This window comes from Leuresthes tenuis, unplaced genomic scaffold (genome assembly GCF_036924035.1).
Source record: "Leuresthes tenuis unplaced genomic scaffold, fLeuTen1.0.hap1 SCAF_21, whole genome shotgun sequence".
Classification (NCBI taxonomy): domain Eukaryota; kingdom Metazoa; phylum Chordata; class Actinopteri; order Atheriniformes; family Atherinopsidae; genus Leuresthes; species Leuresthes tenuis.
The window spans coordinates 15,326-42,271 of record NW_027325375.1 but is presented as its reverse complement, the minus strand read 5'-3'; the positions used below and the strand labels follow the sequence as shown (position 1 = coordinate 42,271).

Here is a 26,946-nt window from a genome sequence, read left to right as displayed (position 1 = left end):
GAGGCAGGCATTCATTGGAACAAAATAATCTTTTAATATAAAAAACAAACAAGAGACAGAGCTGCAGTGATAAAAACATGCCCGGTGTGCCAGGGGGGCTCAAGGACCACATATACTGGGAGGGGTGATTAGTGCAGAGAACAGATATTAATACGGGGATCAATTGACAAGAGATGGTTGTGTGTCTCTGTGTTGTCGTGTGATGGACCGGCGACCTGTCCAGGGTGTACCCTGCCCCCAATGGCAGCTGGGATAGGCTGCCCCCCCCCCCACAATTTGGGTTAAGCGGGTATAGAAAATGGATGGATGGATCAATTGATAACACAAAAGCAACTGAGCACATCTTGGCAAAATGAGAGAAAACAGCAGAGAAAAACAAACTTAGAGACTTAAAACCAAATATAATACAAGAGAAAAAGCTAGAACAACTGGAATGACATATTAATGACATAAAATAAATCATAATCAACTTTTTCATCATGGGACCAGTCCTACCACTGATGTATTATCTGTAAAATGAATAAATACAGTCTGATATATGGAGTGAGTTTCACAGTTATCATTTATGTGAAACACTTTCCCTTAACCCTTTCATGTCTAATGGCATATTTAAATCACTATAATGTATTAAAAAATGTATGGATACAAACCTGACTGAACCTCCTGTTCAGGTATGTAGGTCTAAAGTGAAAAGTGGTGTTTTATGCCATTAGCAAATATGCTAAAGAAGCAACATCTCAACCATTTGTTTAAAAGAACTGCCCCAATGAACTGATAAAAGTAGAAATGAACACATTGCTTTTCACATAAAGAGAGAAATGCTGAGACTTGTTTTACCAGCTTACCAGTCTTAAACTGGTAACTCCTACAGCAACAGATGTCGTCTCATTGAGGATGATGTGAAACTAAAAAAGCTCATCCAGCAATTTATGATCAAAGCAAAGTGATCTTACGATAAAATAATAAAATCAAGTTAGGGGACTCCTTATGTCTGAAAAAGAAAAGAAAGAATGAAAAAAGAAATGAAGAATCCACCTCACACAGAGCACACCGAGATACACACAACAGACACATTTTATTTGGCCATATTCACATAGATCCTGCAGGCAGTTCTTCAGCCTTCATTGGTGACCTTAAAAATACAGTAGACACATTTACAGAAACTGTTTTTACCTAAAATACAAAGGTCTTCAATATACTAACAATAAAAACAGAGCAGGGGATTATTTCTTACTAAAGTCATGCTGCTGATATCTTCAAAGTGGTCACGTGAAAAACTGTGTCTGTACAGATACTTAAAGGGGTGACCAATGGTTGTTACATTAAGGACTGAGGACTATTTCTACTGTTATCACCATGCAACACCTCATGCTGAACCTGCTCACTGAATGTTTTAATCATGAACATTCTGCGGCTGCAACGCAGGAAGTCCCAGCTTCTCACACTCTGTCAGCTTCAGGGTTAGGTGCTGAGCAATCTCATTGGGATCAGTGTACAGTGCTGCAGGAATGTTCTGAACAAAGAAGTCACATCCGTGTTAAAATGCCTTTACCACATAACATAGTAATATACTTTATATTAATTACCAGGAGAATATGCAACTTTTTAATGCATATTATACAACATTCTTATGATAAAGTTCAATTTAATGTTTCTATAGTCAGAAAATAACACTAAAGTATTTCTAATCATAAGAAGAAAAGTCTATAAATTAAATCTCCTGGTTCCAGACTTTAGAATCGTTAAATAGCTGCATTAAAATATGTCTTGTAACTGGGTATCAGGACACGATGCCTCATTGCTCACCTTCAGTTGGGATATTTTGCTTTCCCTTGTGCTAAATTCTCGTAGCATAAAATCCCTTCCAGCCTGGAAGCAAAAGCATAATCTTATTAGTCATTAGCGCATTAATTGGTGTTGGTAGTGGATTAACTGCTGTAACATTTAATTTTCCTGTTTTACATTTCAGAATCTTACACTGCACTTTATTCTGGCTCGTACAAATCAACTTGCCTCATGATACAGTCGAGTGTCGTTTATTCTAATCAACACCCCATCCACGCGTAAGAAGAAACGCATCAATAAGAAGAAACTGGTGGGCATCACCCTCTGTAGCAACAAAAGTAGAGCAGGTTACATTTTCACACAAAGTCACACTATGCAAATGTTTCATATCACTGTAAACAGCCTAATGAAAGACATAGTTTGGGAATCAGGATCTCTGCCTCAAATCTTGCTGATATCACTGTGAATAAATAATAATTATTAATGAACTTGGCCAATTCTGTGACTACATGCACATATTGTCGCCCAAATATTTCTAAACCTGGTCCTTATTCTTCTTTTATCGAAAAAAAGAATACAGCAACAATAGAATTATAGTAGAATTCTGCACACTTCTTTTATTCAGTTCAGTGAAACTAAAAACATTGTTATTCTAATCATTTGAGTTTTCAGAATGAGAATCCTCATCTAACAAAGTTATATAAATATGTAGTTTTTTGTGTCAATCAATAATTGCCATATAATCCAAAGAAAACTAGAAGTGCAGGCGATTATAAGCAGGGTTCAAGCTGCATGAGTCTCCAGCCACTCCTTCACTTGCCAGTTGATTCAAAGACAGACACACTGGCAGGGAGCCATGAATATGGTGGAATGAATGAATGAATGTTTTCTGAATCTGTCCTCACAATATACTAATGATGAGTGAGTGTATCTTGGGTTGGGGTTAGGGTTAACCCTAATCCTAACCCCTTAGGTTAGGGTTAACCCTACGCCTAACCCCTTAGGTTGGGGTTAGGGTTAACCCTAATCCTAACCCCTTAGGTTAGCTATATCTGGTTGCAGATACAAAAAACAATAATTTCACTGTTACACTGAAAATTCTGAATGGTTTCCTACTTGCTGTAAAGAAGTTTGATGAGTTGATTATTTGATTTTGCACTTCTAAAACATTTTTAAACACTTTAAAATGTTACACACGACACGGTTAGTCCAGAAACTAAATTTCTTGCATAATGTGAAGTCCTTCCCGTGTGCTTTTTCAGTGAGCCTTTTACAATCTTTTATTTATTTTCTTCAGTTTCAGATTTCTCTTTGACCTTTTTTCTTTCATAAAGCATAAACTATTGGCCCTGTGCTGGTGTGAGAGTCAGATGACAGACTCATGAGACACAGCGAGCTGACAGGGCTCCCTGATAAAGGAAACATGGGCACAGCAACAACTTGTTTCACACCTGCTATACATCAACGTGATTCCTAGTTTATGTAACACGTGGCGCTAATAAAGTTTGGTTACTTCAGCTGTTTGGGTCAACAAAAAACACAAATTACAGTGTAAGAGTGATAATTGTTTCCATATTGATCAGTATTGTCAGCCACGCTTCATAAGTGGACATTTCCCACATTCAGAAAGGATCCCACAGTCGACTTCAACATGGCATCTTCCCAGTCAGCCCATCTTTGTTTCATTGGGTCTCAGAGTATGTGCTCTTATCTTGATATTTGTATTCTTGTGTATTTGTAAAATGGCTTTAGTTTCCATGAGTTCTGGAGTATAGGCAGTCCCAAAAATTCATAAGAAGAAGAAGAAAAAATAGAATAAACATTCAATAGGCCTTTGCACCACCTTCAGCGCTCAGGTCTAATTAAAGCTGCAAACAGCGATGAATCAAAAACTTTGACTCAAAGGTGGAAATAGTTTGGGAGATGGAAAACTAACGGATCCTTACACTTAATCTTACTTTTCTATAGCACACTGTATTAAACTTTTCTTTCAGAGTATGAACCCAGGATATTTAGTATTTTTTCTAGTCAACGTAGTTCAATTTGTAAATATACATTGATTTTTGTATTTCAGACCTGAAAAGAAACAGTGGGACAGTAAATCTTTTTCAACTTGGTCATTTTTCAACAGGCCTTCAGTTATCAGGCCCCTAAAAGCAGAATGGGAGGCAGAGCCTTCAGTTATCAGGCCCCTAAAAGCAGAATGGGAGGCAGAGCCTTCAGTTATCAGGCCCCTAAAAGCAGAATGGGAGGCAGAGCCTTCAGTTATCAGGCCCCTAAAAGCAGAATGGGAGGCAGAGCCTTCAGTTATCCCTCCATGTCCAGATGACATCATTGCTGTCATTAACTTGTGTTTCTCTCTCTCAGCAGGTGTCTCTGGCCTGGTGTTACGCTGCTTGTTGTCCCCTCTTTCCTGTCCTCTCAGCCCCAGCTGGTCCAGGCAGATGGACCCTTCCTGGTTCTGGTTCTGATGGAGGTTTCTTCCTGTTAAAAGGGAGTTTTTTCTCTCCACAGTCGCCTCGTGCAGCTCAGGACGGGGGATGGATCAAAGGGAAGTTTCAATACAACTTTTTTTTGTAGCTTTTTTGGCTATGAATTGGACAAATTTGTAATATAATTATTTTGATAGTATTACAATGAGAATTGGATGCTGTATCTTTCAGGTGCCTTGAGATGACATTTGTTTTGATTTAGTTCTAGATCAATAAAACTGAACTGAATCATACTCAATTAACATCAGACTTCTTTTCTGCACAGTAAAGTTTGTGAATGGAACTCTGTATTGTAGTGCTTTACAAAGGTTTTCCACAGTTCTTGATGCAGTGCCATCAATGTATCCAGCTTAGGCCTTGCATAGATACTGCTTTCATACAAAATCACGATTCGAATCACCTGTTTCAAATAACAATTTTTTAACAACAACAGATCTAAATTGCCACAATCCCACCTTTCATGGATTGTGTTGAAAACCTGAAATACTAAAGTGGATGTATATAAACAAATTCAATGTGACTGGTGAGAAAACTCATGAAATATCTTGGGTTCATGCAGTCTGTAATCAAATAAATGTCAAAGTTAATGTAGCAATCGCAGTTCCTGCATTTTCAACAGACTTATAACCTTTTTTGGGGTTGTATTCCTCCTTTAACACGGTACAAACAGTCCCTCAGGCAAACAACACTTACAATTTTGACACTTAACATTGAGACTCCATGGTCATGTAGCTCATCTTCGAACAGCAACACTTCATCAAAAAACAGGATGTTTTCACGAGCTTTCAGCTTCTCTATGTCAATACGCTCGGCGGTCTCAGTCACCTTAAGACAAACAGGCAGAAATAAACCTTCTCTTTGTGGTCTTACATCTTGAGAACACTTTACAGTTGATGGTGCTGTGTTCCTTTTGCTAAAACCCACCTTTATCTGCATACCTTCTCCTAACAGAGTTCCTCTGTAGTCTGTGGTGTATGTCCAGTCATAAGGTCTCATCACCTCTTTGGAGAGTTCAGAGTCAGATCTGAAATGAGAAATTTATACTAAGGTAACACACTTAGTTTGCATATTTCAAATATAGGATTAAATGGAACACCTAAACAACACCATGTAACACCAAGATTGGCAGATTGGCGCCACATTGGTGCTCTTCATAGATGAGAGCAGGTTCATACTGAGCACATGTGACAGATGTAACAGAGTCTGGAGACGCCGTGGAGAACATTCTGCTGCCTGCAACATCCTCCAGCATGACCGGTTTGGCGGTGGGTTGGTACAGCTTAATTTATAGTCTTCCGTAACGTCGACAACAACAACATGACGTCATCATTGAGCATTCGAAGTTCTGCATCGAGGGAACATGTTGCTCTGCAGTTCACCGCCATGCCTCTAGGGGGCGTGGCTGTGTGTTTGTGTGGTTTCAGGTTATAGCCGAATCCTTGCTTTTTCTTCCGGTCACAGTTAACAACAGTAACCAATGGCAACCGAGGTGGAGCAGCTGTATCTGCAGCTGATCTGTATTTTGCAGTGGGAGCCAGAGAGTGCAGTAACAACCAATTAAACAGTAGGTGGCAGTATTGTATCACACAATCGACTAGTACTTAGTAAAGAAGATGTGATAATTCAGTGAGCTTTGGCATGTTAACAACCAGAGCAATAGACAATTCAGTAGGCTGTCAGCTTTGGTTTTATAGCCTCTCCAAACTTACAGCCAACCAGGCAGTTTCTAAACAAATTGGTCACCAAGTTAGGCATGGTAGTTGTTAGCCTCTCCAATGTTACTGCCAGCATTTCTTGCTAATAGACAGCAGAAGAAAAATTCTATTTTGTGGTTCACCTGCCAAGAGAAGCTAGCTGTTAGCCTCTCCGATGCTAACGCCAACATCTCTCTGCTAATAGACAGCAGAGGAAGAATCCAATCCTATGGGTCATCAGCCAAGAGAAGCTAGCTGTTACCCTCTCAAATGCTAACTCACTTCTGGGACAATAGACGATTCAATGAAATTGTTGCATTCGACACCGAAAATAGCGCCCAGGTAGAACTACTCCCCACCACCAGCTGCTCAGTTTCCAGTGCTGGCTTATCGTTGATCAGATCAGCAACTGGCTTCCGAATGGATATTGCCTCTGGAGACAAGTATGTAGCCAGGTGCTCAATAGTCGTAATTTTGGCCATCTAGGGGGACTTCACTGAAATCTCCAGTTCGCTTACTCTTCCAGTTGTTCCACCAGAGAAAATAAATTGTTTGATTTATTCTATGCAAATGTTAGAGGTCTATTTATCTCATCGGCCCCTCTTCCATTAGGTAAAGCAGACTATCATCCTATATCCCTCACCTCCTCCTCTACACCCTTTGTTCAGTGGCAACCTGTGATCAGAATAACAGCGAGGAGGTGGTCATGACTATAAAAGTGCTTTTAGGCCATGGTCTAGAAAGCAGCCTATAATAGATCATTGAACTTGAATTGAATTGAACTGCCATAATCCGATATAAATACCAAAAAAGCAGAAATTACTTAATTAATAGGCCAATAAACGTTGCAGACATAAACAAAAACTGAATAAACGCAATACGGAATGTATAAATATTTCTGCTTTGATTTAAACTGTATTCCTTTAACTTTGTGTTAATACTGATTTAATCCTGTACTTTTATTCATTTATTTCTTCTTTTATCACTGAATTGATTTGTCGGTTATTTCTCATTGCATTTTCACTCTATTCATTCCCCGAATGCATTCACGTATTTTACTGTAATTATAGAATATATCTTTTAATTAGTCACTGAAAACATCTTTACTGTACTCTATAGTTTCCACTTTCTTCTTCTGTTTATTTCATCGAGCCTATTCTGTTCACACTTCTCCTTCATTATGCAAACGAGGGGGGCTGTCTTATAGAGTAAGTCATGTGTGCAGAAAGGTCACTGGTGGTTGGGTCACTGAGGTTCTGCCGCTGGGGGCATTGGGGCAACACACTTTGGTTAGCTGTCTGGGGTGTCTGGTCCTTTCAAGTGATGGACGAGCCTCTGCCAGAGGGGTTGGGTGGTGCTCGGACTCACAGGGTCCTGGCTCTAGTGCTCAACTCATGCCTTGGCATCCCGGGCCTGGCTGGGCTATAAGTCTGTTGTGGAAAGTACAAACTGCTTTGCAGCATCTGTGCTGGGGACTGCTCTGGAGCCCCTGAAGCTAATTGTAAAAGAAGAATCCTGAACAAGGTGATCAGAAAATGCACAAAACTGCACATCCTTTATACCCTACAGTAATGAAGGAACAGAGTTTGTTCCATAAGAGGCATCTTAAGCTCAGCTGCAACACAGAATAGTACAAAAGGTCATTCCTGGCAGTTGCAATAACCGTACAAATGTCTGCTTACGATAAATCACTACGGACTATCACTTTAATTTTATTCAGTGACAGTATAATTCCCCTTTAGGTATAAATTATGTGTCTTTCAGTTAAATTCCATACATACATACTCTCCCGCACACACAAACACGGAGTAAGAGTTTGCCAGTCTTGCCTGCTGTCCTGCCATTCTTGAGCACAGGCCACCTTGACGGCATCCTCCATAATGTTGACTCTCTTAAGGGCATCTACGGCATTGAATTCAATGCCGTAGCCATCTGTGTGTTGGATACGCAGGATGTTGTCCCCAAACAACATCTCTGGAAGGGAAGGCATGTTCATATCCTCCCCTAACCTGGAAAGGCAGATATGAAACAATAGGTATGAATTATTGTTGTTTCCATCTGGTATTGAGATGCATCTTCAGTGATCTGATCACTAAACTGACAGTTCTTCATACAGATGTGAAAGCACTCATTATGCATTAAGATCACTGAGATCATACCACAGCAGAGGATGATTAGAGACACATGGACACTTTTTTAAGCACCTCATGAACTGACACTCCACCACAGAAGTGGCAGGGGTTCCTCAAGGACCATTTCTCTTCAGTTTCTCTGGGTAAAACTGAGTTAAAGCACATAATATGCATATATCATTCACAGAAAACCTCCATTCTCTACTCATCTATGCTGCGACAGATAAAAGATTGAAAAAAAGCTTTGAGTGCATCTTGTGGTTACGGACCCTTATTGATTTAATTGAATTTTAAATGATGAGCCGATTCTGAACCTCAAATCTAACATTTACTGTAGTGGTCAGAAGTTTACATCATGGGCATCAATGTCTTATCAACTTGGGGCTTTTAATCCAATCCAGTTTTATTTATTAAGCACTTTGCATTACCACAAGGACCAAAGTGCTGTGCAGAATACATAAAAACATTAAAATTACAAATTCACAAAAACATAGAATACTAAAATCCAAAATACTTTAAAACACGTAAATAATAATATAATAATAAAATAAGCACAAACTTAAAATCAACATCTCACGTGGTGTCAAAAGCTAAGGCAGAGAGACGAGTTTTAAGAAGTGATTTAAAACAGACAGTGATGCAGCATCTCTGATGTGCAAAGGTAAGTCATTCCACATTTTAGGAGCTGCCACAGCAAAAGCACGGTCCCCCCAAAGCTTACACTTTGTTTAAGCCACACCAGGAGTGAGCGGGACGGTGTATAATGGTGCAGCACCTCAGAGAGGTAGGAAGGGTCAAGGCCATGGAGAGCTTTAAAAACAAATAAAAACTTTTAAATTAATCCTAAAATGCATGGGAAGCCAGTGGAGTGAAGCTAAAATGGGGGATAGGAACCACTAACCCCCATTTAAAGTGCATTACAGTAATCCAGCAGAGTAGTTATGAAGGCATGGATTACTGTCTCAAAGTGCTTCCTCAGGAGATTTGGCCTCATTTTAGCAAACTGCCTTAAATGATAAAAACTTGACTTCACAACTGCCCGAATCTGTCTGTCAAATTTAAGATCAGTATCCACTTTAACCCAAGGTTTGTAAAGGTCGACTTCTTACCATTTCTGACCCACACAAAACTGGTTTTGGAATGGCTAAGCAAAGCAGGGTAACATTAAGTTTCTGGAAAGTCCTTTCCACCACCCTGACCCCAGACCTACTGAAAATCTGTGGACTAGAATTAAAAGCCAGGTCTGTGCCATTAAACTCTTTCATTTGCATCTGTTACATAATATATTTGTCTGGCAGATCAAAAAATGTATAAATGCCTAAATCTGTAACTGATTAGTATTGTTAAGGTCACTGAATGCAATTAGAGATTTAGCAGAATCCCCAGTAAACCCACTGCTGATCTTCTGTGTTTCCCCTTAACTGGCAGTGTGTGATGTAAACTGGGTTTAATTTCATGAAGGCCGTGAACATGTGATCCGACCACAAGTCGTCACGAAAGACGTGTGAAGACGCATCTTAATACCAATTGTAAAATTATGTGTAACACACGTATTTCTGAATAAGAAGTTAAAACACTTAAAATACTACATTAAGAAATATAGCTCAACTTCCTAAATTTTCCAGAAAGCTTATGTCTTTCGTCTGCTGTTTTCTCTCTTCATCCAGCAGCAACAGCATGGTAGGGTTAGGGTTTCACACCGAGACCAAAGAGGCCTGCTTCAGTACAGCAGACTATACAGTGATTTAGAGGAGCTGCGAGCCAGTGGCCACATCAGGAAGTCAGGTACAAAGGTATTAAGAGTTTAGTTGAAGCATTGCGTTCACAAATAGTCTTTCTGTGTCCTCATCAGTGTGTCAGGTTTGTTCATTTTATTTGCCAGTGAGCTCACCAAGGCCTGTAACAAGTGTTATAACAATATCACACTGTGTGAGAACAATGTGGCATCAGCCATCTTCTCCACAGTGGTCTGCTGGAGCAGCAGCATCTCCACAGCTGACAGGAAGAGACTTGACAAACTGGACTCCCCCCTGGAGTCAGTGCAGGTGGTGGGAGAAAGGAGGATGATCACAAAGCTATCATCAATGATGGACAATATCTGCCACCCCACAGAGGACACCATCAGTGCACTGAGCAGCTCCTTCAGTGACAGACTCCTTCACCCCCAGTGTGTGAAGGAGAGATATCGCAGGTATCTGTTTAACAACCAGGTCGGACCCCACTGCGGGACAATAAAGGAAATCTAATCTAATCTAATTGAGAGAACAAATGCTTGAAACTTGTACCTCCCTGATGTTTGGATTTTGTTTTTTTTTTCCAGGCATTACTTGGGTTTTGGAAAGCTCAATCAACTGCTTGTGTTGGTTGGCATGTTAAGTACCAGCAGAAATAACATGTGCTGACATCATCCAAACCAAGGTAGAAATGTTTTGTTTTGGGTTTTTTTAATGCATTTTAATAGGAAAAAAAACTTACATTAGCATTTCTCAAGAAGATACCAAGAAAAACCATAATAATTAGAGCTGCAAGCAGCAATAAAGGCCCTCACACCTCGGCGGCACATCAGCCAGTGACGCAACACAGGGCTCCAGCAGCCGTGCCATCTAGGCTTTTAGGCCCCAGCTTGTTGGGCATGGTGCTAGATCCTGGAACATCCCATAATTAAGCTGCTATATGCTCAGACTGCTGGGGGGCCTCATCTGTCACACCTTTCCTCTCTTTGCTCTCCTTTTTCCGCCGGTTTAATTTCTCAAATGATTTTATGTACATATGAAGACAAGTTTAATAATAAATTGAATTCCAATTGGCTTGAATTGGACTATATATTATTTATTATTATATTTATATTATTTATCATCATAAATATAATTATTTATTATTTAAGTGCCTTGAGATGACAATTGTTGTAATTTGGCGCTATATAAATAAAAAAGTGAATTGAATTTAATTGAAAGATGCAGATATTACCTCATCAAAATGACTCAATACTGACATGCAGCACGATGAGGCACCGTTACCAGTTATTACTGCAATCATGATAATATGTCAACTGAAAAATACTGAAAGGGTGAAGGAACTACTGACCAAAGTTGGAAAATAGCTTTTGCTCACAGAATCGAGCCGTCGGTTTTACAAGTTTGTGTCAAAACACAAAGTTTTCCCACATGAAGCCACAGTAACCAAAGATTTAGATTTTAGTGGAAAGACATCAGACCGAGACTGAAGTTTGGGCTTAATCTGGGAGATCATGTCAGACATGTTCATCTACTCTGCATCAAACAGAAACAAACACCGTATTCTCATGGAAGGGTTATGGTGCCCTCTGGCAGTTCAACCCCTCAGCAGTGATCACCTTGATCTTTGATATCATTCAGAGGCTTTTTTCTAGTCCGACTGACATACCGATGTCCGGTCTCCAGGGTTGTCTTCCAGAGTCCCTTTGAGTTCTTGATGAAGGCTCTTAATGTCCTGTTGATGTTGAGTTCCAAGCATCCATGTGTAGGACACTGAGTCATAAGCTCTCTTGTAGTCAATTTGTATATCTGATCTTACAATCTTGAGCGACAGTTCTGTCGATCAGTTGTTAAAGTTTAGCTCCTCTGGTGTTACTCCTAATCCCCCTCTGTGCTCTGGTCATGTATTGAGCCATATTCCTACTTATCTTACCTGACAGGGGCTTCCATGTTGTACAGAGCCAGGTTATTGGCCAGTTTATGTACACATAGCTAATGACTGGGTCTGTGTTTAATACCTGCAGGAATAGGTCTGTTAAACTCGTTTTTATTTCTCTATGTTCTGCCTATACAACCTGTGTTAAACCTGAAGATAACAGAGACCAATGTCGTTTAGAAAAATAAATAAATCATTTAGGAATAAGAAATGCATCTTACCTTTCAATGTCTTTGGATTTCATGATATGGTTTTTAGCAGCAGTCACTTTCCATGGTCCAAAAGTGAAGTCCTGTTTACTGCTCTTGAAGCCGTGTGACATCATCGTGGTCAGAGGATCCAACATCAACTACAAGAAAAATCACGGGCTGTTTTTCCAACCAGATTTGACTCACAGATTACTTAAATAGTATTAACATGTAACATTTAAAATAATACCTTAGTGTGGGTCCTGATAGAATTATGGCAGATTTTACATTCAAACTTTTAGTCTTTTTTTTTTAATTTATTTTATAAAAACTTCTATTAGACAATATTTTCTTGCCGCTTATTCTTGTTTTTTTGCAAAGGCGAGTCACGATCAATAAGGTGTTGATATCAGAGCTTTGAGTGGGTCATTCGTGTTTTTTCTCTCTCCACAAAGTGGTTTCAATGCTGGTATGAAGAGGGCTAGGTGATGGGAAAAAGTCAAATCACGATATTTTTTATCCTAATCAGTCGATATATATAAAATCGAACTTTTTTTTTAGGACTAACGACCTGAAACGGTAGTATAAATACATATATATCTGTGTACCTATACACACATATATCTATATATAGATATGGCCGATATGGGAAAAAGTCATATCACGATATTTTCAGTCGATATCGATACATATCACGATATTTTTTTCTATATCAGTCGATATCGATATATCTGGGGTCCATAACTTTTAGCATCCACTTGAAGCCCTTATCTTCCTCTGTGCTTATTGGCAGCAGGTCTTTTGCAGTAAGCTTCTGCCTTTGTAATATCACGGTGTCTCTTAGATCTTTTGGCCTGTGGCCTGATGCTGTATAAAGCAGACTCTACGGTCTTCTGTTGCTGCTGCACAGGTGCTGTTATTGGGAGAAGATTAGCACTTGTTCCAGGCTGTTTGTAAGTTTGGATTCTCTTTGCTTCAGCTGATGAAAAAGATTAGTACAGTAGGGACCCTACCTCCACACCACCGAACCTTTTAGGCCCTTCTTATCAACAATCCTTTACACCTTGGGCTGTGCACTCATTTTCTTTTTCTATACGGCTGCAGCAGCACAAACAAACACGACTAGCTGCTGGCATGGCTCTATTCCAGCCACCTGATTGGTTCAGCGAAACTCTCTTTGTCATTGGCTATTCGTACTGTCTGTCAAAAAATGGATGAATGTAATCTATCCAAAAGTATATTGACCAGGTTTCATATCTTTTCATAAAGTCCTCGATAACTATCGTTATATCGCCCAGCCCTAATATGAAGCATGGCCTAGAAAATGTTCTGTTTCAACCACCAAAGCTCTGGTTCCAGCTCTAAAAAAACTGCTGCTACAGTAGCATCACCAGATTTAGAGCAAAGAACTGCTCATGTTGGGATTTGAGAGTGGTTTTTTTAAACCACTTGACCTCACCCTAAACCCCGTATGTGTTGAATTAAGCCTTGTATGTGTCGAATTAAGCCCTGTATCTGTTGAATTAAGCCCTGTATGTGTCGAATTAAGCCCTGTATCTGTTGAATTAAGCCCTGTATCTGTCGAATTAAGCCCTATATGTGTCGAATTAAGCCCTGTATCTGTTGAATTAAGCCCTGTATCTGTTGAATTAAGCCCTGTATCTGTTGAATTAAGTCCTGTATCTGTTGAATTAAGTCTTGTATGTGTTGAATTAAGCCCTGTATGTGTTGAATTAAGCCCCGTATGTGTCGAATTAAACCCCGTATGTGTCGAATTAAGCCCCGTATGTGTCGAATTAAGCCCCGTATGTGTTGAATTAAGCCCCGTATCTGTTGAATTAAGTCTTGTATGTGTTGAATTAAGTCCTGTATCTGTTGAATTAAGTCCTGTATCTGTTGAATTAAGTCCTGTATCTGTTGAATTAAGTCTTGTATGTGTTGAATTAAGTCCTGTATGTGTTGAATTAAGTCCTGTATGTGTTGAATTAAGTCCTGTATGTGTTGAATTAAGTCCTGTATGTGTTGAATTAAGCCCTGTATGTGTTGAATTAAGTCTTGTATGTGTTGAATTAAGTCTTGTATGTGTTGAATTAAGCCCTGTATGTGTTGAATTAAGTCTTGTATGTGTTGAATTAAGTCTTGTATGTGTTGAATTAAGTCCTGTATCTGTTGAATTAAGCCCTGTATGTGTTGAATTAAGCCCTGTATGTGTTGAATTAAGCCCTGTATGTGTTGAATTAAGCCCTGTATGTGTTGAATTAAGCCCTGTATGTGTTGAATTAAGCCCTGTATGTGTTGAATTAAGCCCTGTATGTGTTGAATTAAGCCCTGTATGTGTTGAATTAAGCCTTGTATGTGTTGAATTAAGCCCCGTATGTGTTGAATTAAGCCCCGTATGTGTTGAATTAAGCCCTGTATGTGTTGAATTAAGTCTTGTATGTGTTGAATTAAGCCCTGTATCTGTTGAATTAAGCCCTGTATGTGTCGAATTAAGCCCTATATGTGTCGAATTAAGCCCTGTATCTGTTGAATTAAGTCTTGTATGTGTTGAATTAAGCCCTGTATCTGTTGAATTAAGCCCTGTATCTGTTGAATTAAGCCCTGTATGTGTTGAATTAAGCCCTGTATGTGTTGAATTAAGCCCTGTATCTGTTGAATTAAGCCCTGTATGTGTTGAATTAAGCCCTGTATCTGTTGAATTAAGTCTTGTATGTGTTGAATTAAGCCCTGTATCTGTTGAATTAAGCCCTGTATCTGTTGAATTAAGCCCTGTATGTGTCGAATTAAGCCCTATATGTGTCGAATTAAGCCCTGTATGTGTCGAATTAAGTCCTGTATCTGTTGAATTAAGCCCTGTATGTGTTGAATTAAGCCCTGTATGTGTTGAATTAAGCCCTGTATGTGTTGAATTAAGCCCTGTATGTGTTGAATTAAGCCCTGTATGTGTTGAATTAAGTCTTGTATGTGTTGAATTAAGCCCTGTATCTGTTGAATTAAGTCTTGTATCTGTTGAATTAAGCCCTGTATCTGTTGAATTAAGCCCTGTATCTGTTGAATTAAGCCCTGTATGTGTCGAATTAAGCCCTATATGTGTCGAATTAAGCCCTGTATCTGTTGAATTAAGTCTTGTATGTGTTGAATTAAGCCCTGTATCTGTTGAATTAAGCCCTGTATCTGTTGAATTAAGCCCTGTATGTGTTGAATTAAGCCCTGTATGTGTTGAATTAAGCCCTGTATGTGTTGAATTAAGCCCTGTATCTGTTGAATTAAGCCCTGTATCTGTTGAATTAAGCCCTGTATCTGTTGAATTAAGTCTTGTATGTGTTGAATTAAGCCCTGTATCTGTTGAATTAAGCCCTGTATCTGTTGAATTAAGCCCTGTATCTGTTGAATTAAGCCCTGTATGTGTTGAATTAAGCCCTGTATGTGTTGAATTAAGCCCTGTATGTGTTGAATTAAGCCCTGTATCTGTTGAATTAAGTCTTGTATGTGTTGAATTAAGCCCTGTATCTGTTGAATTAAGCCCTGTATCTGTTGAATTAAGCCCTGTATGTGTCGAATTAAGCCCTATATGTGTCGAATTAAGCCCTGTATGTGTTGAATTAAGTCCTGTATCTGTTGAATTAAGCCCTGTATGTGTTGAATTAAGCCCTGTATGTGTTGAATTAAGCCCTGTATGTGTTGAATTAAGCCCTGTATGTGTTGAATTAAGCCCTGTATGTGTTGAATTAAGCCCTGTATGTGTTGAATTAAGTCTTGTATGTGTTGAATTAAGCCCTGTATCTGTTGAATTAAGTCTTGTATGTGTTGAATTAAGCCCTGTATCTGTTGAATTAAGCCCTGTATGTGTCGAATTAAGCCCTATATGTGTCGAATTAAGCCCTATATGTGTCGAATTAAGCCCTGTATCTGTTGAATTAAGTCTTGTATGTGTTGAATTAAGCCCTGTATCTGTTGAATTAAGCCCTGTATCTGTTGAATTAAGCCCTGTATGTGTTGAATTAAGCCCTGTATGTGTTGAATTAAGCCCTGTATGTGTTGAATTAAGCCCTGTATCTGTTGAATTAAGCCCTGTATGTGTTGAATTAAGCCCTGTATCTGTCGAATTAAGCCCTATATGTGTCGAATTAAGCCCTGTATCTGTTGAATTAAGTCTTGTATGTGTTGAATTAAGCCCTGTATCTGTTGAATTAAGCCCTGTATGTGTTGAATTAAGCCCTGTATGTGTTGAATTAAGCCCTGTATGTGTTGAATTAAGCCCTGTATCTGTTGAATTAAGCCCTGTATCTGTTGAATTAAGCCCTGTATCTGTTGAATTAAGTCTTGTATGTGTTGAATTAAGCCCTGTATCTGTTGAATTAAGCCCTGTATCTGTTGAATTAAGCCCTGTATGTGTTGAATTAAGCCCTGTATGTGTTGAATTAAGCCCTGTATGTGTTGAATTAAGCCCTGTATCTGTTGAATTAAGTCTTGTATGTGTTGAATTAAGCCCTGTATCTGTTGAATTAAGCCCTGTATCTGTTGAATTAAGCCCTGTATGTGTCGAATTAAGCCCTATATGTGTCGAATTAAGCCCTGTATGTGTTGAATTAAGTCCTGTATCTGTTGAATTAAGCCCTGTATGTGTTGAATTAAGCCCTGTATGTGTTGAATTAAGCCCTGTATGTGTTGAATTAAGCCCTGTATGTGTTGAATTAAGCCCTGTATGTGTTGAATTAAGTCTTGTATGTGTTGAATTAAGCCCTGTATCTGTTGAATTAAGTCTTGTATGTGTTGAATTAAGCCCTGTATCTGTTGAATTAAGCCCTGTATGTGTCGAATTAAGCCCTATATGTGTCGAATTAAGCCCTATATGTGTCGAATTAAGCCCTGTATCTGTTGAATTAAGTCTTGTATGTGTTGAATTAAGCCCTGTATCTGTTGAATTAAGCCCTGTATGTGTTGAATTAAGCCCTGTATGTGTTGAATTAAGCCCTGTATCTGTTGAATTAAGCCCTGTATGTGTTGAATTAAGCCCTGTATCTGTTGAATTAAGTCTTGTATGTGTTGAATTAAGCCCTGTATCTGTTGAATTAAGTCTTGTATGTGTTGAATTAAGCCCTGTATCTGTTGAATTAAGCCCTGTATCTGTTGAATTAAGCCCTGTATGTGTCGAATTAAGCCCTATATGTGTCGAATTAAGCCCTGTATGTGTCGAATTAAGCCCTGTATGTGTCGAATTAAGCCCTGTATGTGTTGAATTAAGCCCTGTATCTGTTGAATTAAGCCCTGTATGTGTTGAATTAAGCCCTGTATCTGTTGAATTAAGTCTTGTATGTGTTGAATTAAGCCCTGTATCTGTTGAATTAAGCCCTGTATCTGTTGAATTAAGCCCTGTATGTGTTGAATTAAGCCCTGTATGTGTTGAATTAAGCCCTGTATCTGTTGAATTAAGCCCTGTATGTGTTGAATTAAGCCCTGTATCTGTTGAATTAAGTCTTGTATGTGTTGAATTAAGCCCTGTATCTGTTGAATTAAGCCCTGTATCTGTTGAATTAAGCCCTGTATGTGTTGAATTAAGCCCTGTATGTGTTGAATTAAGCCCTGTATCTGTTGAATTAAGCCCTGTATGTGTTGAATTAAGCCCTGTATCTGTTGAATTAAGTCTTGTATGTGTTGAATTAAGCCCTGTATCTGTTGAATTAAGCCCTGTATCTGTTGAATTAAGCCCTGTATGTGTCGAATTAAGCCCTATATGTGTCGAATTAAGCCCTGTATGTGTTGAATTAAGTCCTGTATCTGTTGAATTAAGCCCTGTATGTGTTGAATTAAGCCCTGTATGTGTTGAATTAAGCCCTGTATGTGTTGAATTAAGCCCTGTATGTGTTGAATTAAGTCTTGTATGTGTTGAATTAAGCCCTGTATCTGTTGAATTAAGTCTTGTATGTGTTGAATTAAGCCCTGTATCTGTTGAATTAAGCCCTGTATCTGTTGAATTAAGCCCTGTATGTGTCGAATTAAGCCCTATATGTGTCGAATTAAGCCCTATATGTGTCGAATTAAGCCCTGTATCTGTTGAATTAAGTCTTGTATGTGTTGAATTAAGCCCTGTATCTGTTGAATTAAGCCCTGTATCTGTTGAATTAAGCCCTGTATGTGTTGAATTAAGCCCTGTATGTGTTGAATTAAGCCCTGTATCTGTTGAATTAAGCCCTGTATGTGTTGAATTAAGCCCTGTATCTGTTGAATTAAGTCTTGTATGTGTTGAATTAAGCCCTGTATCTGTTGAATTAAGCCCTGTATCTGTTGAATTAAGCCCTGTATGTGTCGAATTAAGCCCTATATGTGTCGAATTAAGCCCTGTATGTGTCGAATTAAGCCCTGTATGTGTCGAATTAAGCCCTCTATGTGTCGAATTAAGCCCTATATGTGTCGAATTAAGCCCTGTATGTGTCGAATTAAGCCCTGTATGTGTCGAATTAAGCCCTGTATGTGTCGAATTAAGCCCTGTATCTGTCGAATTAAGCCCTGTATGTGTCGAATTAAGCCCTATATGTGTCGAATTAAGCCCCGTATGTGTCGAATTAAGCCCCGTATGTGTCGAATTAAGCCCCGTATGTGTCGAATTAAGCCCCGTATGTGTCGAATTAAGCCCCGTATGTGTCGAATTAAGCCCCGTATGTGTCGAATTAAGCCCCGTATGTGTTGAATTAAGCCCCGTATCTGTTGAATTAAGCCCCGTATCTGTTGAATTAAGCCCCGTATCTGTTGAATTAAGCCCCGTATGTGTTGAATTAAGCCCCGTATGTGTTGAATTAAGCCCCGTATGTGTTGAATTAAGCCCCGTATGTGTTGAATTAAGCCCTGTATGTGTTGAATTAAGCCCTGTATCTGTTGAATTAAGCCCTGTATCTGTTGAATTAAGCCCTGTATGTGTTGAATTAAGTCTTCTCCTCCTCAGACATCCAAATACTAATTAAGGAAAGTCTGAATATGCTAATATTATAAATAAACATTTGAATATCATGTAAACGGTCACATGTATTGAATAAATACATGATGACATAAGAATATTATCACTGATAATCTGCGAGTATCATTTCAATGTTTTATCATTAACTTGGCTTCTTGATTAAGACTAAGAAACAGAAAGATGATGACAGACACACTAAGGGCCCAATCAGCTCGGCTTATGGAGGGATGGCAGAAGCAGCCTGTTCCATCAGTTTTCTTTACACCACAAACACTGTGGTGATCCCATTGAGCAGAGCTAAAGCAACACAACATGGAACCTGCTCTGTAGACACTGTTAATACTTATAAATACAAATGTTCCCATCTGATGCTGCTGCAGGGTGAATATGAGGAGTTGTGTCCTCCACAGAGATATACTTCCTGACTTCATGTTCAAGGTTAACATTATATTTTGGGGCTATTTGGACCCACAGAACATATTAACATAGACAACTTCTGTTAGAAACCAACTTATTAAGAATTCAATTGACCAATGTTAAAAGTCTGAACCCGCGACGTTAAACAGACGTAAATATAGTTGTTTCCTGTATCCATTCCTCTAGTATAACAGACAGTCGGCTGTATAGCTGCCGTTGAATTGCAACGATACAAATGCAATCGGATGTTTCCTGCATGAGACAAAAAGCTCAATCCAACCACAGTCCACACAACAACCCAACATGATGTGCTGGCCGGTGAATGTAATACAAACATGGCGGCTTCAATGAGAACGGCTCAGCGGCCTCTGTCAGTTTCCCGACAAATGTTGTAGCTACCAGCAACCACCCACACTTTCATCTCAAGGTCTCCAGTTAACGTGGACGCAGGTTAAACCGGAACACCAGGCTGCTTCCACGGTGTTGTGTCCTCCCAGACGCCAAAAAAATTCACTACACCTCTCATCAGAAGCCACAGCTAGCTCAACGTTAAAAGCATTCACCAATTATGAGAAACTGTGTGTTACAACTGACATTAAAAGCAACATGAACTAAATAAAAATTACCTCAGTGCTGTTATTCACCGTTATCTGTCAAAGAGGCTAGTTGAAAGCGTCACTAAAAACTGTTCAATTGTACAACAAACACACATTCTTCTTCTTCTTTCGCTGCTTTTCTTCTTCTTCATTTTCTTTGGGGTTATGCGGCAGTTGGCATCCTTTTGTTGCATTACTGCCTCCTTCGGGTTTTAAACGGTCATTTCTTCTTCTCCTCCTGGATTAATTTGAAATCTGTCTTTTAATAAGTAGGGAAGTGTATTGCATTCACTTGAAAGAAAAAATCCGTTTTTTCTGAGTAATCTTGTTTTTGGGTTGTTTTTGTGGGTGAGTTTTTCTGAGTATTTTTTTTTCCTGTTTATCGAAGTAATTTTTTCTGTTTTTCTAGATATTTTTTTTCTTTTAGTTTTGAGAACATTTAAAACAGTAGACGCATTAATTCCTTTATTGAGAGCTCGATTTAATGGAAGCAAAGATGACCGACTTGTTTAGTTTAATGAAGTTTTACTTTAGTGGCCCTGTGATTTTCACAGATGGTCATTTGTACTATCTGAGGTATAGAGGACAGCATCATTGTCTCAAGGCAAAGGTGCTCCATGGGAAAGACAAGGCAGATTTAGTCTTTGTAGACTTCCATGCCAGCAGCACTGGTGCACACTGTAACCAGAAAAAAACTAGACAGGCAATCTCTAAAAGATTTTACTGGCCTGGCATGTCGGACGACATTAAACAGTGGGTGAGTATGAACCTATGCTATCCTACCACATATTTTGTCAGGTGAACCAGTGTACTGCATGCCAGGCCAGCAGTGTCATTATAAAGCAGGTTGTGGAATACACACCAATAAAATAACAATTAAAAAAAAAACAAAAAAAACAACAACATTATTTTAATAATATTATATTTTACTTTTAGATAAAATATGTTTGAAATTCAACTTATACAGGACATATAACATACATTTTAACAGGGATATTTTATGCGTTACAGGTTGCAAAACCATTTGAGCTTATTGGGATGAACCTGATTGGCAAATTAAAAACAACCAAAGCAGGGAATCAGTACATTTGTGTGATGATAGATTACCTGATGAAGTGGCCCCAGGAATACGCCATAAAGTCAAAGACTGCTAAGAAAGTCAGAGTGCATCCTCAAATTTTTTATCAGTTCAAAGCTCCCAACAGGATCTTGACTGACCAAGGCCGGGAGTTTGTGAATGAAGTATGCTTACTATGCTAAATATGCTACTGACATAAAATAAATATATAACAAACATTTATCTTGTTTGGTAACTCTAAATATTTTGAAACTCACTGAATAACTAAGTCATGTCTTATTCTCTCTATAACTGCATTTATATTGCTGTCTTTATTTATTCCTAATACAGATCAACCAAAATATATGCAAGATACTGGGAATCCACAGAAGCCTTTGCTCTCCCTACCATCCCCAGATGAATGGACTGGTGGAGAGGATGAACGGGACCATCCAGAGGTATGTCTTTTATAACATGTGATAAGTATCGCTTTGAAATATTGTTTGGTATAAAATAAACAGTATTTAAAAACTTTAGAAGTGCTCTATAATTTTACCTTTTTTCTAGGGCACTGTGAAAATTGGTATAGGAGAGGCCAGATGAGTGGGATAACCACTTGGATGCAGTCTTGTTTGGACTCAGGACTAAGCGCCAAGTCATAACAAAATTCTCACAGTTTTTTTTTAATGTCTGGAAGAGAGGCAACGTACTCCAGCGAGATTCCTGAAGAACACAGGGTGAGTTGCACTTTGTATGTTAAAGAAACAATGAACAATGTGTATATTAGTGCTTTAATCTAACCATGAAATAATTTTAAAGGTGGATGGCAGTGTTGAAAATAACATCTCTATTGAGGAAATGACTGAGGACATCCTAAAACTGGATGAGGCACTTATAGTACAATTCAAAATAACCAGGCCGAGCTCCAGACTATCAAGTGGGCATGAAGGTCTGGAGATTAAATGTAAGGAGCCAGCAAAGGAAAGGGGGGCAAATTAGGCCCAAATTACCTTGGGCCCTTCACAATTGTGGCCATAATTTGCCTCACAGTCCACAGTCTTGTTTCATAGTCGTGTTTTGTTTTGTTCACACAGTTTAAGAAGTTTTTGATATGTGGCTCAGGTGCGTTTTTTGTTCTTGCTCCTTGCTTTTTGTTAATAAATCAAAGTCTTTTTGAAGTCTGCATCTGGCTCCTCCCTTCCTGCACCATCGTTCGTGACAGAGAATACTTTTCTACAGCTTTGTCAAAAGCCCCAGAGCCATAAGCATTGTCATATACCACTGACTGCACAGAAGGAAAGTACAACATTTTCTCTGTAAATTTCTCTGTAAATGCACAGAGAAAATGTTCATCTTGGCTTTGAATGCGTTTACAGCGTTTATGTCTTTCCTTTGACTTGCAGCTCACGGATCAAACGATTCAGTTTCTGAGTGATGCCTGTTAAAAATGGGTCAACTATCCACTCAGTGATCTCAAGAAGTGAGGCGTCTTCTCATTTGGACTGCATGAACACTCTTTGCAAAGCTCATCCCCTGCTGAGCCATTGGACATATGTGTGTATTAACAGGTCGCCGTATTCAGCTGACATCTCCTCCAAAAGCATGAATAGCCAGTGTTATTTGGCTTTGAGCGAATGCTGTTATGATCTTCACGATGGAAGTCATTACATGATCAAAGGCGGTCACTGTTGCACATATCGCTTGCTGGTGAATAATGCAATGGTAATGATGACATTTTGGGAAGTCTATGTCTCCTTTGCAGTGCACGAGGAAGCCTGCATGACGGCCGTCTGCAGTCACTGACACTAGCTTTTTCAATGGAACTTTTTTCTCAACAAAGAAGCTCTTCACAGCATCAGCATCATGTAGATGTCGACTGTAGCCAATAGTGTAAAGAGCTCTTCTTTTGTGGAGAAATCATCAAACACCGTTGTGAAAAACATTATCAGCTGCAATGTACTGTTGCTGTCCGTGGACTCATCACACTGGATGCTAAATCACCTGCAAATCACCAGAAACTTCTCCACCTTATCTGTCAAGTCCCTGGTCAGAGCTGGCACTTGTTCAGCTTTGGTACCTGCTGAACCGCATCTATCTCTCCATCCTAGCAGTGCCTGTTAGCATGTCTCAGCAACGATTGAGGTGGAGCTTAGTTTTCCATTTGACCCCGACAAGGTTTACGAGTTCATATATATTAGTGAACTTTATTTCATATGTATATATATTCATCTTTAATTAAAAAAGAAGAAGGGAAAAGCAGCAAATGACATTGGAAATGAGAACTTAAATAGGAGTTTCTAAAAGCAAATGGCATTGGTGCATGAAAACAAAAAATATTTAATCACATTGAAATAAAATTTTGACCAATGTTAACAAAGAGACAAAATGTAACAATATTTTTTCCCACCACAGAGACAAAGAAAATAAATCTCTAAATTCTAAAAACCCCAGAATTTGATGACTTCTTGATCACTAAAAAGTTTTTAATTGGACACCTTCCACTGCAGAAATGTATATAAATGAGATTTGTACTGAACATATCATGTGTTGCACTCATAAGACTCATGTTCCAGAGCTGAGGCAACAGTCCTCTTCCTCATATTCACAACTGACCCTCTCTGTGTGACATTTTGACTTCATTGCTGTCCTCTTTGTTCCCTCGTCTTTCACTAGACAGAGTTGACGGACACAGCTCCTCTTCCTCTTCGAATTTGTAGCAACAGTGTTGGTCTGTAGCTTCCCTGTTCAATGGTTCAGGGTTTACAGAATCAGATACAGGGTTCACATCCTCCTCTGCCAACTTTCTGCAGTTACGGATGATTGGTGGCAGAGGGATGCTGCGGGCCAGCTCCTCGGTGTGCCGGGCAAACTCCATGGTCTTGCACTGCATGACTTTGGCAAGCTCCAGTGTTTTAACTGAAGTGAGGATGGGGATGTGTTTGGCAATTTCAAATGCCTTTTGCAGCTTCTCTGCCCCCTCAGTGCGAAAGAAGTCATTGATGGCATTCTCTGTTTCCTTTAAATGGCTGCTGACCATGCACAGTCGTGTCACATTGAGGATCATGGTGATGGTAAAGGCCACCAGACACACGATGATGAAGTAAACCCCCAGACCACTGTGGGTGTAGGCAACACGCAGTGTGACTGTGTAGTTTTTGGTGAGGCCGCTGCTATTGGAAGCAACACAGATGTAGCGGCCACGGTCTTCAAAGGAGACCACAGTGATGTTCAGGATGCCCTTCTCTGTGATCTGCCACTTCCCACCTGCAGTCAAAATGCATAACACAAGAATTTTAAGAAAGTGACATATGAGTCATGTTTGTGATTAACTGCAGAAAATCCTCAACCTCCAGTACAAGAAAGGTGAAAACCCTTATTATGGATTATTTGCTGTTAGCTGTGCTGCATGAGTGGCAGCATGTTGAAGAGGCTCCAATGTTGTGTTGACCTTTATATCTTAGGATTCTACTTTATTCAGTAAATCAGATCTTTTCAAATGTAGACACCTTTCTTTGAACCAAGGAGGACGCCTACAGGAGTGGGGACAGGGCCCTGTACAAACAAGCCAGGAACAAACACGCTGACGAGGGAGATCAGAGCGGCCAAGAGAGTAAACTCTGAAAAGCTGAGGAACAACTTCTCTGCTAACAGAGAGAGGCCTGCTGGATATCATCAACAACAGACAACGCCCTGCTCCCACTACTGCAGCCAACAAAGCCCCGGCTGACAACCTCAGTACATTTTACTGCAGGTTTCCCTACACACCTGACCACACGGTTCCCAAGAAATCTTCCATCACAGAACTGAATGACTGCAGATATGTCGCTCTGACATCTGTAGTCATGAATCCTTTGAATGCCTGGTGTTGGCCCACCTGAAGTCCCTCATAAGTGTCCCTCATAAGTTTGCCTACCGGGCAAACTGCAGGGAGTATATAAATAAATATAAAAAGTATAGGAGTATATAAAAAGGGAGTATATAAATATAAAAATGGATCAGCTGGTGCAGAACACTCTGGAGCTGAACACGCTCAAGTTGGTAGAGATGTTCGTGGATTTTAGGACACATCCCCCCACTCTCAATGCTCAGATATTTTCCCTTCATATCTGTTCCAGACTGACACGTATAGGCCAACATGTTTTGAGACTGATATTAGGTTTTAGTCATAAGCTTCTGACTTTCATCAGTTGTGCCTCGTAGATTATAACTTTAATAATTTTACTAAATATTATTAACTGTGTGCATGGTTGTTTGTCTCCTTTGTCTCTATGTGATGGACTGGCGACCTGTCCAGGGTGAACCCCGCCTTTCGCCCGGTGACTGCTGAGATAGGCTCCAGCCCCCCCGCTACCCGATTAACGGACTGTCGGTATAGAAAATGGATGGATTATTAACTGTTGCTGGCTGGGGAGAAGGAAGTCTTGGCACCTCTGTTCAAGGCAGTTGTTCAACCCAGCAAGCAGCAGCAGATGGTCAAATGAAAAAATTCAAACTTGAATTTATTTTAGCATGTTTAAGTATATCTGATATTGCGGGACAGAAGAAGCTTCATCTTACATATGAAGGGTGATTAAATCAAATCCAAAAAACCTAAGAGTTTATATTTTCAATGACAAATTGAATGACTTTTCCTTTTTTGTAAATTGAGAGAGATGTATATATCAAGGAAGGCAGCTGCCACTGATGATGATGAGAGCTTTTTAAAGCATCATCTTTTCATCAAAATTAGTTACTTTCTTGGTCTTTCACACGTAGTTTGGTGTCTGAACTTTTCCCACAGCCATATAATGCCATAAAAACACATTACTGATCATGAACTCTCATCCTACCTTCTCCCTCTTCCAGCAGAAGTCCTTTGGAGTTATACCATTTAATGTCCGCATGTCTTGCAGTTATGTTACACTCAATCAGTATGCTGGATCCCTCCTTTGCCATAATGTCCTTACTGGAAGGGAAGGTGTTCATCTGCAGGGATGCAACTGCCTCTGATTTATTTTGAGCTCCATCTGTTGTGCAGCCACTAAGCAGCAGGACTACAAAAAGCATGCATGATAGGCATTTATCCTGAGGTGATAACATGTTGGGAGGAGTTATGACATCAGTTACCATTCAGACGAGACAAACCTGCAAAACAGGAAGAGTCGGTGGTTATGGCTGACGTTGCAAAGGTGACTTACTTTTTACTTTGGTCCATATTTGATAAATATTTGCTACTGCAATCTTTAATAAGCCTTATTGATAAACATATTGATACAAATATAATTTTAAATGATTAAATAATAAATTCTTCTTTCCAAGAATATAGAATTAGAATCTAGAAAATAAATGTTGTCAAGCACATATGCTTATATAACAAAGTATTTTAAGCAAAGCTTTCTCAAATTCTCACCTCCTGCAGATCAAAACAACGAATCCTCCACAAAATGATACACCTTTGAATCTACAGTTTCATATTTTGTATGAAACTTCACCCTCAAGTTGAAACAAAATGCACAATCCGAACGAAGACTGCACTTCTTTAGGTTTCTTGGTGATTCATTAACTTCCTGGTTACAATGCTCTAGTTCAGTTTAGAGCACGAGAGCTCTAGTAAGGTTGAGTGGGCGTGGTTTATACTACAGGGGTGCGGTGGTTGCAGGTGAATCATTATGATAATAATAATAATAATAATGATGGCATTTAACATAATGATAATATATCTTAGATAAGACACAAATAAATATTTACTTAAACTAAAAGCAGTCATTGCTGACAGAACTAGATTAAATGTATTTTCTATTATATAGCAAATCTGTTGCTGTGATATTTAATGTTTAAGTTGGATATTCATTGATTAATCGTATTTGTATTTATGTTTTGTTAAAAAATTAATCATGAATTACATATTTTGAATAAGATAGCAACAATTTATATAAGACCAGTAATCTAATTTGTTTATTAACCTTTTAAATAGCTGTTTCCTAA

General features: G+C 39.1%; 2 protein-coding genes and 1 long non-coding RNA gene across 3 annotated transcripts; 1 reads left to right on the top strand and 2 right to left on the bottom strand.

Annotated features, from left to right (window-relative positions):
• Positions 1-1,056: 1,056 nt before the first annotated feature.
• tiprl (TIP41, TOR signaling pathway regulator-like (S. cerevisiae)) lies at positions 1,057-20,076 on the bottom strand. Its single transcript, XM_072375667.1, has 8 exons — positions 19,956-20,076; positions 11,994-12,121; positions 7,801-7,980; positions 5,202-5,301; positions 4,971-5,102; positions 2,014-2,109; positions 1,807-1,869; positions 1,057-1,513 (listed from the first exon to the last, which is right to left on the bottom strand). Exons 2-8 carry the CDS (start codon positions 12,116-12,118, stop codon positions 1,394-1,396), a joined length of 816 nt encoding a protein of 271 aa, XP_072231768.1. The 5' UTR covers positions 12,119-12,121; positions 19,956-20,076; the 3' UTR covers positions 1,057-1,393.
• An 883-nt stretch (positions 20,077-20,959) lies between these two features.
• On the top strand, positions 20,960-21,660 carry LOC140280418 (uncharacterized). Its single transcript, XR_011909405.1, has 3 exons — positions 20,960-21,167; positions 21,334-21,440; positions 21,550-21,660. It is a non-coding gene; the product is annotated as an uncharacterized lncRNA (long non-coding RNA).
• A 1,830-nt stretch (positions 21,661-23,490) lies between these two features.
• LOC140279473 (microfibrillar-associated protein 3-like) lies at positions 23,491-26,550 on the bottom strand. The gene is made up of 3 exons (XM_072374609.1): positions 26,372-26,550; positions 25,812-26,106; positions 23,491-24,246 (listed from the first exon to the last, which is right to left on the bottom strand). The coding sequence occupies exons 2-3, from the start codon at positions 26,089-26,091 to the stop codon at positions 23,585-23,587; spliced, it is 942 nt and encodes a 313-aa protein (XP_072230710.1). The 5' UTR covers positions 26,092-26,106; positions 26,372-26,550; the 3' UTR covers positions 23,491-23,584.
• Positions 26,551-26,946: the final 396 nt, after the last annotated feature.

Excerpts from the sequence above, each read along its gene's own strand:
- tiprl (XM_072375667.1), bottom strand. The coding sequence starts at position 12,118 with ATGTTGGATCCTCTGACCACGATGATGTCACACGGCTTCAAGAGCAGT. Across the intron at positions 7,981-11,993 it reads AAATCCAAAGACATTGAAAG|GTTAGGGGAGGATATGAACA; the intron begins GTAAGATGCATT and ends CTGCCTTTCCAG. Across the intron at positions 1,870-2,013 it reads ACACTCGACTGTATCATGAG|GCTGGAAGGGATTTTATGCT; the intron begins GCAAGTTGATTT and ends TTTTGCTTCCAG.
- LOC140279473 (XM_072374609.1), bottom strand. The coding sequence starts at position 26,091 with ATGGTAACTGATGTCATAACTCCTCCCAACATGTTATCACCTCAGGAT. Across the intron at positions 24,247-25,811 it reads TCTGCTGGAAGAGGGAGAAG|GTGGGAAGTGGCAGATCACA; the intron begins GTAGGATGAGAG and ends TTTTGACTGCAG.